This window comes from Muntiacus reevesi, chromosome 12 (genome assembly GCF_963930625.1).
Source record: "Muntiacus reevesi chromosome 12, mMunRee1.1, whole genome shotgun sequence".
Classification (NCBI taxonomy): Eukaryota; Metazoa; Chordata; class Mammalia; order Artiodactyla; family Cervidae; genus Muntiacus; species Muntiacus reevesi.
Genome location: NC_089260.1, coordinates 977,369 through 994,028, shown reverse-complemented (window position 1 = coordinate 994,028; position 16,660 = coordinate 977,369). Strand labels below are relative to the sequence as shown.

The 16,660-nt window shown below is 41.5% G+C and overlaps 1 protein-coding gene across 5 annotated transcripts in view; it reads right to left on the bottom strand.

The window, feature by feature from the left end:
* The window catches only part of TAF2 (TATA-box binding protein associated factor 2), an 81,374-nt gene that overhangs the window by 49,263 nt on the left and 15,451 nt on the right, over positions 1 to 16,660 (bottom strand). For 4 of the 5 annotated variants that reach the window (XM_065902503.1, XM_065902504.1, XM_065902505.1 and 1 more), the window contains exons 4-10: positions 12,601 to 12,719; positions 10,723 to 10,864; positions 9,286 to 9,517; positions 6,837 to 7,021; positions 5,752 to 5,865; positions 4,502 to 4,601; positions 1,948 to 2,033 (exon numbers count right to left, since the gene is read on the bottom strand). In XM_065902503.1, the coding sequence (XP_065758575.1) occupies positions 1,948 to 2,033; positions 4,502 to 4,601; positions 5,752 to 5,865; positions 6,837 to 7,021; positions 9,286 to 9,517; positions 10,723 to 10,864; positions 12,601 to 12,719 (978 nt within the window). Of the gene's footprint in view, positions 1 to 1,947; positions 2,034 to 4,501; positions 4,602 to 5,751; positions 5,866 to 6,836; positions 7,022 to 9,285; positions 9,518 to 10,722; positions 10,865 to 12,600; positions 12,720 to 16,660 lie in introns of those variants that run through there. The other variant, XM_065902506.1, reaches the window with a different exon arrangement.

The following is a 16,660-nucleotide window of genomic DNA, read 5'->3' as shown; positions in this document are numbered from 1 at the left end:
GCACGCAAACAGAACAAAGTAAATTCATGTATAGCTTCCTAGGTGGCTCAGTGGTAAAAAATCCACCTGCCAATGCAGGAAAAGCGGGTTCAATCCCTGGTCCAGAAGATCCCCTGGAGAAGGAAATGGCAACTCAGTCCAGGATTCTTGCCTTGGAGAACTCCACTGAGCCTGGTGTGTTAAAGTCCACAGGATCGCAAAGAGTCAGACACAACTAAGCAACTGAACAACAACAACAAAGGCTAATGTACAGCCCCATGGAGTGCTTGCCAAAATATAGATATGATTAAATTTTTTAAAAAAGAAAAGTATATAGTAATATGCATAATTAAATTATACTTTGTGACTGCCATATACACATAAAAGCCAAAAAAAACAAGAGGTCTGGAGGACAATATACTAAATTTATGATCAGTGTTATCTCCAAGGAGAGGAAGTGGTAGGAGTGAGACGTGGTAAAAGAGGGCTAAGCAGGATCTTCTCCTTTTTATTCCAAAAGTTTATAAATTGTACTGTTTTGAATCTCCTCAAAGAGCATGCATTCATCTGTTACTTTTACACATAAATTTTGAAAATCAAACATACAGAAAGAACTAAATAAATGGGAAGAACCTAAAAACGTTCCGTGTGAACAACACTAGCACACAACGGGAAGCTCTAATCACACACCGGGCAGCTGCCAAAGGGCAGGCAGCCAAGGGAAGAAGGAGAAAGGCGCCAGCATCTGAATGAGTGCTTCATCTCAAGGAACCCTTGCAACCAGTGTGACTAAGGCAGATCATCACTGTCTGACACATTAAAATACACACACACTTAGAAAGGCTATACAATTTTCTTAGGTCACAAAAATCAGTAACTATAAAAATCCAAGTTTCTCTAACTCCAAACTCCTATGCCTTCCCACTGACTTAATCGTGGCTCAGTGACCACGCTTCAACAAAAGAAAAGCCTACTGGTGAACAAACTCCAGTTTCTTAACCTTCGTCGTACTTTTAGACACTTGGGTAGCCTCATTAATCCTGCAGACCACAAGAGAAAAACTGCCTTTAAATGCACAGAAAATATACAAGTTTACAAAGGAAACCAATTATAATGAAATACAGCTATCAAAATATTTTTTAAAACTATGACATTACCAATATATGTGCTAGTTTACTAATACATTAAATAACAAGATCTAGTAGTGGTCTACTGTTGCAATTCTAACATAATGAGTGTAAAACAGATCTCAAGATATCTGCTAACAATTAAAATGTGATAGGAAGACATCCATGATTTCTACTATTGGCAAAGTCACAGCATTATCTGTTATCTACATTTATAATTAAAGGAAACATAAAATTCCAGTTAATGGTTAGTAGAAATACAGAAACAATTTCCCATCCAATTCAGTTCATATTCCATTAGGGAATTTATGGATCCTAGGACAAATAAGAATTCCTGCCAGCACCACTGTGTTGCTATAAATGGCTATTTCCTTTACAGTGACTTAAGAAACAGAAAAAAGAAAAGGAGATAAAAGGGAAGAGTAAGTAAGTATCTATACAGTTGGCCATTTAGATAAACAGGTACAGGCAGGCTGTGTTGATGATGATACTATCTACTTAGACTTAAAAAATTAATCAGTGATACATAAGCAAAATACTTGTTCCATTATTTTTAAATTTCTATGAGAGCAGTATGATATATTAATATTAGCATTAGGAAATTAACATGAAAAAGAAAAAAAGCATTGCCTTTTTCAAGTTTTTTTTGAATGTTTAAATCCATCTACAGTCACCACATGCGACAGTAGTGAAAGGAGTCATAAGAATATTACCAGTGTCTGTGGTCTCAGGATAGACTACTTCTGTGGCCTGTATGGGCCTCATTACACACACAAGTGACTGTCTAAGAGTAATCTCATAAAGCAAGGTTTGTAATATCATCTCTGAACAATAAACATACTTATCCTTCTCTTTTCCTCCACCAAATATGGGATGTAATAAAACTCCACCAGTTTTCAGTTCATACGCCACTATTTTGTCCAGCTCCTAAGGATGTAAAAACAGAGGCCAGTCAAAATTATTTTACATATTAAATTTTAGAACTAAGCTGTGATTTCTAATTTCCTGGAATCAGAATGTAAATTTCTGAAAGTAAATGAAATGTATTTGGAGAGGAGCTATGCTCTCATCAACAAGGCAGACTACGCAGCTGGCTGAGTGACGGGGCCAAGCAGCCGCTCTCCTGTGGGCCTCAGGGATGGCCGGCAGCCCAGCAGCTTCTGCTGGTTCTTCCCAACCTTTCTGACCTCTTCAATTTCTCTCTTCCTTCTCTGCATTTTGCTTCTGGGGGAGGATTTAAGCAAGCAGAAACAAATAGGGATAAAATTATGCCAGGAATCCACAACTTTAAAGCTCCACTTTCCCCTAATATGACACAGGTCAAAGTCTCAGTGGAAAGGAGACACCACAGTTGCGCTGAGAGCCCGTGGCGGCCCAGGGAGCGCGCGGGCAGTGGCGGAGCCCGTGGCGGCCCAGGGAGCGCGCGGGCAGTGCGGGCAGTGGCGGGAGCCCGTGGCGGCCCAGAGAGCGCGCGGGCCCCGCAGGGAGTGGCGGAGCCCGTGGCGGCCCAGGGAGCACGCGGGCAGTGCGGGCAGTGGCGGGAGCCCGTGGCGGCCCAGGGAGCGCGCGGGCAGTGCAGGCAGTGGCGGAGCCCGTGGCGGCCCAGGGAGCGCGCGGGCAGTGCGGGCAGTGGCGGGGGCCGTGGCGGCCCAGGGAGCGCGCGGGCAGTGCGGGCAGTGGCGGAGCCCGTGGCGGCCCAGGGAGTGCGCGGGCAGTGCGGGCAGTGGCGGGGGCCGTGGTGGCCCAGGGAGCGCGCGGGCAGTGCGGGCAGTGGCGGAGCCCGTGGCGGCCCAGGGAGCGCGCGGGCAGTGCGGGCAGTGGCGGAGCCTGTGGTGGCCCAGGGAGCGCATGGGCCCTGCAGGGAGTGGCGGAGCCCGTGGCGGCCCAGGGAGCGCGCGGGCAGTGCGGGCAGTGGCGGGGGCCGTGGCGGCCCAGGGAGCGCGCGGGCAGTGCGGGCAGTGGCGGAGCCCGTGGCGGCCCAGGGAGCGCGCGGGCAGTGCGGGCAGTGGCGGAGCCTGTGGTGGCCCAGGGAGCGCATGGGCCCTGCAGGGAGTGGCGGAGCCCGTGGCGGAGCCCGTGGCGGCCCAGGGAGCACGCGGGCAGTGCGGGCAGTGGCGGGGGCCGCAGGGCGGCGGTGGGAGGCCAGCTTGGAGCCTGGCTCCACTGCTCACTAGCTGTGTAACTTTAGCCAAATAACTTCTCTTTGTCTCAGTTTCCTTATCTGTAAATGCAAATAATGACAGAGCAGTTAGGAGGTTTAAGATGGTTATTATTTACAAAATGCTTGTAACAGTACCTGGAATACCATACATGCTATATGCCACTTCTCCCTTGGTTAATAGTTTTTGAACTCAAAAATGGACTTGTCCAGTTCTAGATATATGGATTCTTTCATAATTCTCAGTGTTTGAAATTTTTTACAATTACTTTTTAACTTACTTGAGTTTAGGTTTAGAGGATCAACGTATATAAAATGAAAAAAGAGGGAGGATAAAAAGGGTATATTTAATGAGGCTATTAAAGGCTAAAATTTTTCCAACTGAGAAGGGAGAAGATAAACATGATAATAAAATGCATATGAACAGAATGGGCTGGGCAAAATACAACTGATTTTTTTTCTGTTTGGCCAGAATCTTTAAATAATGGGAAAAGATGCGAAAATGACAGAGAAGGTAAAAGTGTTATTGCAGGACTAGCCAATGTCAGAGAGTGCGTCCTGTGACCTGGGTACTACACACACATGTACGATGCCGCTAGTTCCTCTCCACGGCGCAGATGCTACTCCTACTTACACTCCTGATACAAGAGGCCTGGAAAGGTTAACCAAAATCATAAAGCCTGCAAGTGAATAAAAGCAAAATGAAAAGCAAACTGACTCCAGAATCTGGGTTCTAAGTCTAAACAAGTTGAGAAAGCATGGCTCCTCTGTCCACGGAATTCTCAGGCAAGGACACCGGAGTGGGTTGTCATTTTCTACTTCAGGGGGTCTTCCTGGTCCAGGGGTTGAACCCGCATCATGTCTGCCTCCTGCACTGGCAAGAGCATTCTTTACCACTAGCACCACCTGGGAAGCCCTTAGATGTTACGTTAAAGTCACAGAATTACACTAAAAATCATTACTATGAGGAGCAGGAATATATCTAACAGTTGAATTGATATTTAAGGAGCTTAAATATTCTCATTCTTAGCAAGTCTTTGGAGGCCAACAATGGCAACAGAAACTAGATAAAATAGATAAGTCTCTATAAAATGATTCTCATTTTTTTTCCGGAAGAAATCAGGGGCTTTCAATTAACAGTAAGTATTTTATAGTTACTAAAAATAAAGCAAAATCTGGAGAACACAAACATGTCTTATTGACTTCTACATAGATAAATGGATCCAGATGCTTTTACCTCTTTAATCCAGTGGCGGTATTCATTAACACCAAAAGTTTTTTTCATCCAAAGACCATAAATATAACCAGAAATTCCTTTCAATACCCATTCATCAGACCTAAGCAAAAAGCCAAATAACATTATTTAATAGAAATAAAACATAATAAACTTCATTATTTTAATAATAAGAATTCTTCACATAAGGCCAAGAGGGTAACAGAACAAGCATAGCAAGCACTTCTCTGCCTTTTTAAAGGAAATAAAAGTCACTAGACTATGTGGTTCTCCCTCTCCCTCTGGCCGCGTCCTCCTTGCCCATCCCTGGCTCCTCTCTGTGCTTCCTCTGGCGGGGCTCCTCCCTCAGGTCCAAGTCTATCCACGCCGCCCGCTCCTGAGGAACCACGGGCATGAAGCCAGGACCACAGGGCTCAGTTCTGCAAAGTCCACGCTCTAGTACTGCCAGCCCCATGCATAACTGTTAGCGGCAGCCTAAGACCTGAAGTTTAACCACTTACTTCTTAGTTTCTTAAGAGGAAAGACAATGACACCATTCATTCATGTTTATACTTATGTTTATCTATTCATTCATTCAAACACTTTGTCTACATGTTCCAGAGACTATTCTTTAGCGAAACTATGTACCTTAGGAAATTATAAATTAAGAGGCCTTACCCTCTGCCCTTCACCCTCCAGAAAGAAAAATAAAAAGAAATCAAGACTTACATACTATCAATACGTTATAATCCTAGGTTATAATCTTAAGGGAATTTTGTCTGTTTCTTCAAATTTACCTCAAGTTAGTCAGAAAGAAAACAAAAAGTATTTTATTTCTCACATTTTTCAAGTAAATTAGTACAAAACTAGGCACTAGCAGGAACTCCCTACCCGTCATCAGCACTGCAGAGGGTCACTGCTTTCCCTGCACAGCCCCAGCTGGACTGAGAGCTGACGTCAGAGTCCAACCACAGCTCTCTGTGCATTCAAGTCCTGCTATCTACAGTGTTTACTCAGCTCTTTACGGAGCTGCTTCTATCAAAATTCTTACCTTATTCTTATTGAAAATTATCGAACTGATTATACTGATATTTTGAGGAAATGGCCAAAAATTTAGGATGAAATTAATACTCATTACTTTTCTTTAAGCATACACAGAATAGTGTCTGCTAATTATCTGCAGTGAGAACAAAGTTCAACTCACACTGCAGGAAACGAAAATGAAAATAAACTTCTGATTCTTCTCAGGAGTTGTAAACTTTGAAATTACTCACCAAGACATTCTGGATATGAAACATCCAAAAAACTGCTGGGCCAAAGACTGGGCTAAACACCTTCTGGTCAAAGGCGTCTCATCTATGATCATAGCGCTGTGCAGCAAATTAGTGCTGGAATTTCAAAGAGCAGACAGGTAACTATAACCAAGAAATAAATAAATACTCAATCAAGATAAAACAATCACACTTTTAAAATGATGGAATTCAATTAAGATACAACAGAGAAAAACCAGAATACTTTCCCCAAGAGCTTTCACGTCTTTTCAAATTTTAGCTGAAATCCATATTTTAGTAACTTTTGTTTAAAGTAAGGATTGTAACGCTCCCCACTGATTTCCATGAAAAATATAAATATTCTTTTTGGGGGCTAGGCAGTTGCAGCAGCAATTAGAAATTGGTATGTTCATCAGAGACTAGTCCTTTTACGAGGGGGGGGGGTCTTCTAATTTAAAAAATCTTTTTCTAACAATACTACTTTTTGTCCTATAATATTTACTTTCAAATACACTGACCCATCAGATCTTCAAACCACTCTGAAAAATGCAGGAACACTACTATTATGTACATTTTACAGAAGAGAAAATAGACCCAGAAAACAAAATTACTGATCCTGAGACATAAAACTTCCAAATTTGGAGCTTTTCAAGGAATAAAAGAAGGGAGGGAGATAAAGTGGGTAAGAGAAAAAAAAAAATAAAGTTTTTCCTCCTTGTTTTTTTACATACAAATTTCTGTTGATATTAGTAAATTTTTATACGGTGCTAGGACAAAAACCTCACTAAATATCCATATAGTACTTTGTATATTTGTTTAAGTGCATAAGCAGAAAAGAGACTAAAACAAAGATGTAAAGTATTAGTAGCAGATAATTCTGGATAAAGATAATATGAGTCTTTTGGGCTATTTTGAAATTTTCTTTATGCTTTTCTACATTTAAAAAATTTGAAAACACAGAATTTCTACAAAGTCATTCACAGCTAAATTGAAGGGGAAAAGTTCAAAATGCATCTTAAAAATGATCATAAAATAAATAATCTTCACATCATGAACCTAGTTTAGTCATTTCAAATTTGGATACAGACCTAAAAATGCTCATGGAAGCATAAGCAGCCACTTCAACATAAGCCTCATCAATGAATACAGTCTTAAAACAGGAATATGGGTATCGACATGTAAGAATTTCTTCATAAAATTCAAAAACTTCATGAAGATATGATGTGGTATGTTTAAGCAATGGAAGAAGCTGAGGTAAACAAAAATGAGTAACCTAAAAACAAAAAGCAGGGAAGATCGTTAAATAAGAGTTAACTTACATCTTAAATTTCCTAAATATCTCAATTATAAATAAAGCAGCATTTAAGTCCCTCCCCTCCCCCCATTTTTCCAACAAATCCATGGCACTGAGATAAAACACTGGCATGAAATTAGTAACTACTGTTATTATGTTTATGAAATAGTCAATGCATCAGAATTAAATTCATGGTAGATTTTATGTCTATGAAATGCTCAGATCCAATGAAAATATAACTTTGGTTACAAATTAAAAGTTTCTTCTGCATATGCATACAGAACAAAAATAATCTAAATTTCCAAGGCTTACTATAAACCTGCCTTTTACTCCTAAACCTAACCTAGTGAACACTGCACGTCACAGTACTGCCCTGTATAATTAAAAGTTGCCTATCTTCAGAGCACACAAAGAACAACATGAAAGCTTAAGGAAGGCTTACTGGTAGTGAGGAGATAAGAAACACCAGCAATAGAAATAATAATCCTGACTTTCTTTCACTACATCCCATTTTGGACACAAACACGCATACATCACACGCTGTTTCCCTGCCCCTTACTATGATTCTGTGCCATAAGAATAACATCAAAAATGACATCATCACTCTACCAGCAGGCTTCCCAGGTGGCTCAGTGCTAAAGAACGCCTGCCAATGCAGGAGATGTGGGTTTGATCCCTGGATCAGAAAGATCCCCTGGAGGAGGGAATGGCAACCCACTCCAGGATTCTCGCCTAGTGACTCCCATGGACAGAGAAGCCTGGTGGGCTACAGTCCATGAGCTTACAAACAACTGGACAAGACTAAGCAACTGATCATGCAGGCACTCTGACCAAAATGATCCAGGAAGGCTTTATGAAGACGAATAAGTCTTAGCTAACCTTCTTGAACTGGGCAAAAGTTTGAAAGGTATGGACAGGAAAAGAGGACATTGCAAACAAAGTCAAAGACAGGATAAGATATGGTTTGGCTGGAAAAAATATAAGTAAACTATGTTGAACAAACATAAATAGAAAAGAAATGAGGAAAAAGCTAGAAAGGAATATTAGGGTCAAATTCTAGATGCTCTTGAAAGCCATGCTAAACAGATCTGATTAACTGCAGGATGTGGAGGCAAGGAAAGTTTTTAGCATTGAATAAAAAACTACTCTTCTAACAACATTATGAAAGAACAGATGAGAGACTACCGTAAGTGAAGGACGAGCATGTATGGATTACTAGTGATCAGGGCCCAAACTGCACTGTGATGAGCACTCTTATTGGTACACAAACAAAAAAGAAAATACTATTCATCAAGAAGACGCACTTTTAGACAAAACTACATGACAGCAAGTCTACTGATAATACAGGAGAAACTTTATTTGAAAGAGAAAGACTAAATCACAGGCTTTAAGTATTTAAGAAAAATACTTCTTGACTGACATTTACCTTTCTCCCATTCAATGGCTCAGTGGGAAAACAAAAAATCTTCCAAAATATGAAGCAGGTACTAATCAAATTTTGATTTTAAAGTTGATCATTTACCAAAAATAGTAAAATTCACTGCATCTTATCAGTGAATACACTTTTAAGATTCACTGTTAAGACACCAAAAGCAAACCATTCATAAAATATCTTGACTATTTTCCATGAGTGAGTTTACAAACCTTGTGAATTAAGGGATTCATTCAAATGTTGCTTTAAACCAACACAGAGACCATGCGGGTCAACAACCAATGCATCACTTTATACCCAACAGAGACGCGATGCGTAAGGAGGCCGAACAGTACCACGACAGGGCTTGGTGACTGGTCCCTGGCTTAGGCTCAGACACGCGGAGGAGCCTGGGGGGAACCTCAGTGAGCTCCAGTCCTGCCTGCCTTACGCTTTCTCTTCCCTCTACACATGCTGAAGTGAGAATAAATCCTGCTTTTTAATTCTGAAACTGCAATATTTCAGGTTCTGGAGAGGGATCCAGAACATTCATAAACTCATAGTAGCTCTTTAATAGAATCAGTTATAGAAATTGACCAATATTCTAACCAAGTTACTTGAAGCTCTTTTGGAACACTAAGCCCTCTGATGAAAAAAATATGAAAATTTAAAGAGTTGATATCATTACACACTTCAGAATAAAAAAACCTTTCTCTCTAGTGAGAGTTCTCATAGCTGAAAAAAGAATTAAGACAAACTTGATATTTTACTCATATTCTCCTGACCAAGCTTGACAGAGTAGGAGAGGAGGGAGCAAGAAGCCACAGCTTACCTCATGCATATACGGATCTACCAGGATTTCGAAAGGCCCGATGGCCAAGGCGATGTTCGCGGCCGATGTCGGGACGGCGAGCGTGTAGTGGAAGGTCTTTTTCCTCATGTCGTGGGTGTACACGGTCTCCACCAAGTCCCCGCTGGAAACCGCCACCATGGCAGCGTCCACGGTAAACTCTAACTTCCACGTACACAATTCAGAGTACGAATCAACACATGGGAACCAAAATCTAGAAAAAAGATCAACAGTACAGAGAACGTTGAAAATGTAACCTACATTGTTCCTCCCACATAAAAGGTATTTTAACATTTACAGAATGCATACAAAAAAAATTTTTTTAGCTCTCTGTGCACTAATGCTTTTTACTGAGCAACCTGAAAGAATGTGATTAAAGATACAGCCCTGTCTCCAAACATTACTTGGCAATATTAATAAAATATATCATGTGGTACCTCCAGTTTAAACGCTGAAAAGAAGTAAGCAAGTCTGAGTTTCTGATTTTTTAATTAAAAATAATTTTTACTTGTATATTCACAGTTTTTATGTAGCATTCATTTTCAGGAACAAAAATGCTTACAATAAAGTTTTAAAAAATACAATATTCAGAATCCATTCCATACATCAGGAAACTGCTTCTCTGGAATACGTGGTGCACTGTATAAATTCAAACAGTGCCGACAGAGCCAGACATTAAATTTCTATTCAATGTTCTACTCAGATCAGGTTTTACTATGTGCCAGGGTCAGTACTTGTTACTGAAATACAAAGAAGGATAAGACAATATCCCTGGCTTGGAGGAGTTAATAGTTTGAAGAGAAAACAAAATATTTCAATAAGGTGGTTAACTACAGAGCTACGAGAATGAACTACAGTTACATGGAACAATAAAGGTACATCTCACTACCACAGTTATAAGAGAAAGGCAGATATAAAGAGCATGACACATATGATTCCACTTAATAAAGTTCAAGACTAGGTGCAACTAATCTATGGCATTTTGGAGCTCAGGATGGAGGTTATTTCTCAGGCTATCAGGAGAAGCAGTGAATGGAAGTAGGTAGACGCGGTGATTCTGCAATGCTGATAATGCTACCGCTCTTTTTCTTGATGTGAGTGTGAATTACAGGAAGCTGTTCACTTTGAAAATGTACCAACCTTTCTATTTACAATTCATTAATTCTCTGTATGTTGTTTTACTTCAATACAAAAGTTTAAAAAATAAAAGAATTGAGATGACTTTAGAACAGCAGATTTGAAGATGAGAGGAGGGAGGACAGGACTGAGGAGGAATGATTAAAGGAACAAGATTCCGAAGAGGGAAAAGCAGCTGGGGATCAGGTTCATACTTCTCATCTGACACTAAATACCTGTATTGCATATATATATATAGAAAAAAATGCAATCAACTGTAATCCATAAGAATGAGTCATCTACCTTGTGGAGTTCTGATACCCACAAGAGAACACGTGAGCACCTCTCTCGGCCATGCTTCCCTCTACACTGGGTACCACAAAGTGAAGACCTCCTTTTGGCTGATCCAAAGAAAAATTGATGTGTATCTTTAGGATCTTTAACTCTGCAACAAATAAATAAACACACAGATATATAAATATATATTAGGTAACAGTGGTCGATATAGTAAGGGTAAAGACTTACACTGAACATAAAGTGGGAATCAAAGGTTGAGTTTCACCTAAAAAAGCCACACTATTTAACCTGATGCAGGTTTTTACCATCCCTTGACCTACAGGAGCTCAACAACCTGCTTGTACTGGTGTCCTAGCGCAAGTGTGAAAAGTCGCTCAGTCGTGTCCGACTCTTTGCAACCCCAGGGACTATGCTCCATGTAATTCTCCAGGCCAGAATACTGGAGTGGGTTGCCGCTCACTCCTCCAGGGGATCTTCCCCACCCAGGGACTGAACCCAGGTCTCTCGCATTGCAGGTGGATTCTTTACCAGCTGAGCCACCAGGGATTGGTGTCCTTATCTCCACTCAATTCTAGTCACTGCTAGCTGTGGGCTCTCAAAACACAGATCATACCATATTCTCTTCTCAATTTCTGACAATGCTATACTGCCAAAAGAAAAAAGTTCAAAACTACCATCTAGGACACTTATGGCCTTCCAGACCCCATTCAAAACTTACTTTTCAAGTTTGTTCACTTACTATACTCCCACAAACCCTGTTAATCCTACTTGTGACTCTGAGTGGGGTAGGTGGGAAGGATTACCCAAGAATTTACATTATGCAGCATTATTCATTATGGTTTATTTCTAAGCAATAAATATGCATTGCATTCCCAAGACTGGGCTTCCTAGGTGGCTCAGTGGTAAAGAATCCGCCTGCCAGTGCAGGAGACGCAGTTCAGTCGGGTTCAGTCCTTGGGCCTGGAAGATCCCCGGGAGGAGCAAACGGGCAACTCTCTCCAGTACTCTTGCTTGGAAAATCGCATAGACAGAGGAGCTTGATGGACCTCAGTCCACGGGTTGTAAAGAGTCGTACACAACTGAACACACACACACATATCCATCATTCACAAGACTAAAAAAAATGTTTCTTTTAATTTCCTCCAGAACATGACAACAATATGGACTTTTTCCAATCCCTGAATATACAATGATGATCTTCCATGCCTTTCCCCTAAACTAGACAGTATCTCTAAAACATAGACTCCTCCCCCAACTACACACACATAAACTATCCAAAAAAAGAAAAAAAAAAGAAAAAAAACAAAGTACTTTACTTCCTTGTTTTGATTAATTTTATATAGCAAAATAAAGGCAGGCAGAGATGTATAATAATTAAAACCACTGTAACTTTATACAGGCAAAGAAAGACTTAGAAATAATAAGAGTGTGCGGAGTGGGTGTTAGAAACCCCAGGCGCTAGCCTTGGCTCCTCTCCTCATCAGCCACATTCAGCAGGTCACTCACGCTCTTTACACATCAGACTGTTCTTCTGCGACAGGAGGAAACTGAGTAAGATGATTCTTTAGGATCCTTCCTTTCACAAAACTCTGTGATTCTAAACTGACTTAACATCACATGGGTTCTCAAATCTTGACAAAGTATTACATCCATTTGCTTCTTTTAAATAACTTTCACTTTAAAATTTACATTGAAATGAGTTGCTTTTTGTCACAGCGCCTGATTGCTGTTTTCCTATTAGTCAGTTATCTTTAAGAAAAAAAAACTTTCAACTCCTGTATATTTCAACTGACTATAACTTAAACACCATAAACGTTCGTGGAAAGCTCTAGTTACTGAACCCAACATGATCTAGCTGTATGCCAACACGTCCTCGACGTTTACCGTCGACGTGCTTCCACAGCTCCGACGGGACCTTGACGCACAGCTCGCCGTTGCCCGCGTCGGGGTCCACGGCGCTGACTGCGGCCGCGTAGGCGTTGGAGAAGTAGTTGAGGTTCCTCCTGGGGGGGAAGAGAGAGAGCAGTCTCAACAGCAAGGCACACATTTCACCAAATGTTTTCTCAAATACCTGGCACCACTTGTTTGTAAGGATTATGTCATCTTACATAAATCGCAGGAAAGCTTTTTAGTCAAGTTAACTGCAGATTTACTGCCCAGGACAAAAACTTGGGCAAGAAGGCCAAACCAGTCAGTCCTAAAGGAAATCACCCCTGAATATTCACTGAAAGGACTGACGCTAAAGCTCCAACACTTTGGCCACCTGATGCAAAGAGGCGACTCACTGGGAAAGACCCTGGTGCTGAGAAAGGCTGCGGGCAGGAGAAGAGGACGACAGAAGACGAGACGGCTGGCTGGCATCGCCGACTCGGTGGTCCTGGGTCTGGGTGGACTCTGGGGGCTGGTGACGGGCAGGGGGCCTGGATGCTGTGCTGCATGGGGTCACAGAGAGGTGGACATGACTGACTCAACAACAAACGCAGGGGCGTATACAGTCTATCCACTGATGCTATGTGTTTATTATGGTTATCACACCCTTCACTAATTTTAGAATACCAAAGCCACTACAATTTCCTGACACAAATGTGAAGAATACAGGTAGAATTGAAAAAATAATTAACTCTTTAGCTATCTGGCAAAATTTGAATGGATTCAACAAGCTTTATAATCTGACAGAAATTCAAGATGTTTCAAACAAGTCAGGATGTGAATTAATTCCTCGCTCCACAGTACACGACAGAGCGAGCTCAGTGAAGGAGGGAGCATCTGTGTGGCTCACTGTCGTGTTCCCTGAACGCAGGGGACTTTTAACGGGCAGGCTTAGTAGCTCAGCCGTGTCCCACTCTTCGCAACCCCACAGCCTGGCAGGCTCCTCTGTCCATGGGATTCTCCAGACTAGAACAACTAGAGTGGGTGGCCATGCCCTCCTCCAGGGGATCTTCCCGACCCAGGGATCAAACCCAGGTCTCCTGCATTGCAGGTGGATTCTTTCCCACTGAGCCACCTGTTCAGTGGGTACTTGGCCTTATTTCCCGCTGGACGAAAGTCATGAACAGAAGACTCATGCAAATATGAAAACACTGTTCTCGTCTGATTTTATAATTTTTTCTCATAAAGTAACTCATACACATATACATTCATACACACACAAATCACATTTCCTCACTGCAATCAGTGAGAGTAACACAGAGGAAATGGAACAAAGAAAAAGGGCAAGGAATGGCAAGAGCAAGAAAGAAAGATCAGACGCGGTTCCGTGAGACAGGCCGCTGTGACCTGTGCGCCAGGCGTCACGCCCTTGGACGGGTCCGCAGAGCGCCGTCGGCGGCACCACACTAACTGAAGGAACCCTCGCCAGCTAAGAGACAGCTTTCATACGCTCTGCAGAAGGACGGCAGGGAGACAAAGCAGGAAGAGCCGCAGAGAAAACACCGCACCGACACCGCCCACACGGCAGGGGCCACCCGCCCCGCCCGCCGCTCTCTACCAGCCAGGAAGGCGGTCATCCCACCACGGCTTTCAGCCACGAAACACAAGCTTCTGAAAGTAGTTATGCCGGTTCTCGGCACTTTTAACACTGCCTTTCTGTTAGATAAACATGTGAAATAAGGGGTGTAAAAACTCCAGGACCACAATAAAAAAGAAATATATGTTTTTTCACATACCATCTTTTCTCTTTTAATTATCATACAGTAAAAGTAACTCTCTCCCTTTGGTATGTAATTCTGTAAATGTTAACGTGTATAAGTAACCCCTACCATGACTGGGATACAGAACAGTTCCACCATGCCCCAAAGTCCCCTGGGCCAAATACATGGAATCCTAAGGATGTATTTTTGAGGCTGGCTTTATCTCCCTCAGTATGTCTCTGGAATTCATCTAAGGTGTACATATGTACCAACAGTCGGTCCCTTATTATAATGAGTAGTACTCCACTGCAGAGACTGCACCACAGAGCGTCCACTGTTTACTTACTCATCCACTGAAAGACAGCTGGGTTCTCTCCAGCTCTTGGCCATTAGGAATAAAGCTGATACAAACCACTGTGTATCAGTTTTTATGTGAATTTCATTTTCATTTCTGCAGTACGAAGGAGTGGGACTGCTGAGGCATATGGCAACTGTAAGTTCAGCTTTACAAGAATCTGCTAGGCTGTTTCCAGAAGAGCCGTAGCACGCTGCGTTCCCATCGGCAATGTAAGAAAGGCCAGGGGCTCTGCATCCTTACCAGCGCTCGGTTAGCATGCTCCACTAGTTAAAGCCGACTCTGGACACCTACAGGTTGCAACTTCTCTTCAATAAAATATCAAAAACACGAAATCTGAAAGCCAGTTATTTGTGAAATTTACAATAATCACTGTTACAGAAAAGCTAAATTTAAACATTATATATTAAACCACTCTGTTTTTCTTTTTTTTTTTATGGAAAATTATTCTCACTTAATCTCCTCATTTCCTGAGACGAGGTAAAGTGGTCCAAATAAAACGGTGAGTCATTATAAATAGAATCTATTGGAAAGTCAGTTTTGAGGAACAATCTTCTCATGGCTTCGATTTTAGAGTTTCCTTTCATAATACAAATCAAACATGTTTCCTTTCATAATAACTGAATAAAAGCCAAAAATTACAAGGCAAGATTATTGTAAGTGTTTTCAATTTTCAGAATGATAATGACTGTAAAATATTAACACACCCCTGGCCTATAACCACCACAGTCCCCAGGCTTCCTTATGGAAACAAAGCTTAAAGAGGAGTAATGCTATAGAGGATATTGAAAAACAAGTACATTAAGGTGAAATCAAAAGACTTTTCTCCAAGAACCAATTATAAATATCTACATTTAATTAAAATAATCTGTTCTTTGTCAAGAACATGTACTTTTTAAAACTGAATGTGCAGATTCTGCAAAACTTAAGGTTCAACTGTTTGTAAACTTTATCTCCATTTAAAAAAAACTTCATGAAAGCAAAATACATCACATCAGCAAAGTGTATGTGCTCTAAGTACACAACTCCATGAATTTTCACAAAACCAACGGCACAGCAACGCAGAGCAAGGCCGAGCCCTTTACCAGCGCCCAGAGCCTCCTGTCCTCACCGGCCGAGCCCCGCTTCTCACCGCCGGGGTAACCAGTGTTCTGACAGCAGTGGGGCAGGTCAACAGCCTAACACACCTCCCTTTGGGTGTGACTTGCTCTATTCGACACTAAATCTGTGAAATCCATCCACATCTCTGCACCTAACTGTTGGTCATTCAGTCTCATCATTTTCAGAGTGCCAATAGTGAGAAAATCCACCACTCTCCTGCTGACAGGGTGTCAGGCTACGTACAGTTCTGACTATTACAGATGCTGCTGAGAACATCGCTGTACTTTCCTCCTGGTGAAAATGTCGGGTTTACATGTACGAGTGAGACGCTTCAGTCAGAGTACAAATACACTTGGTCTCAGTTTACATTTCTATTAACTGTGTCTGGGAATTAATTACTCTATGTTCTTACCAACATTCAATTTTTTCTTCTGTCCTTAGTTTTGACAGTTCACATACAAAATAAAATAAATAAAAGGCTGACAGAAAAATTCATTTTCCAGAAACAGAACCAATATCAAAATTAATAAACATGAGGGACACTCCTGGTGGTCCAGTGTTTAAGACTTCACGCTACCCATGCAGGGGGCACAGGTGTGATCGCTGGTCAGGACACTAAGATCCTGAACACTTCGTGGCACAACCAAAAAATAAAATAAAGATGCCTTTTAAAAAATAATCAGAAAAACATTTGATACGATGCCATGAAATAAGGTTGTTCAGAGAAAACTCTACCTTAACAAGCTTTTCTATGAAAAAGCCTAGGGGATTTCACTAATAACAAGTTCAAACCTGAATGCATTTAAAGTGGCTATACAAAAAATGTCTTAATGACCCAGATAATCATGATGACATGTTG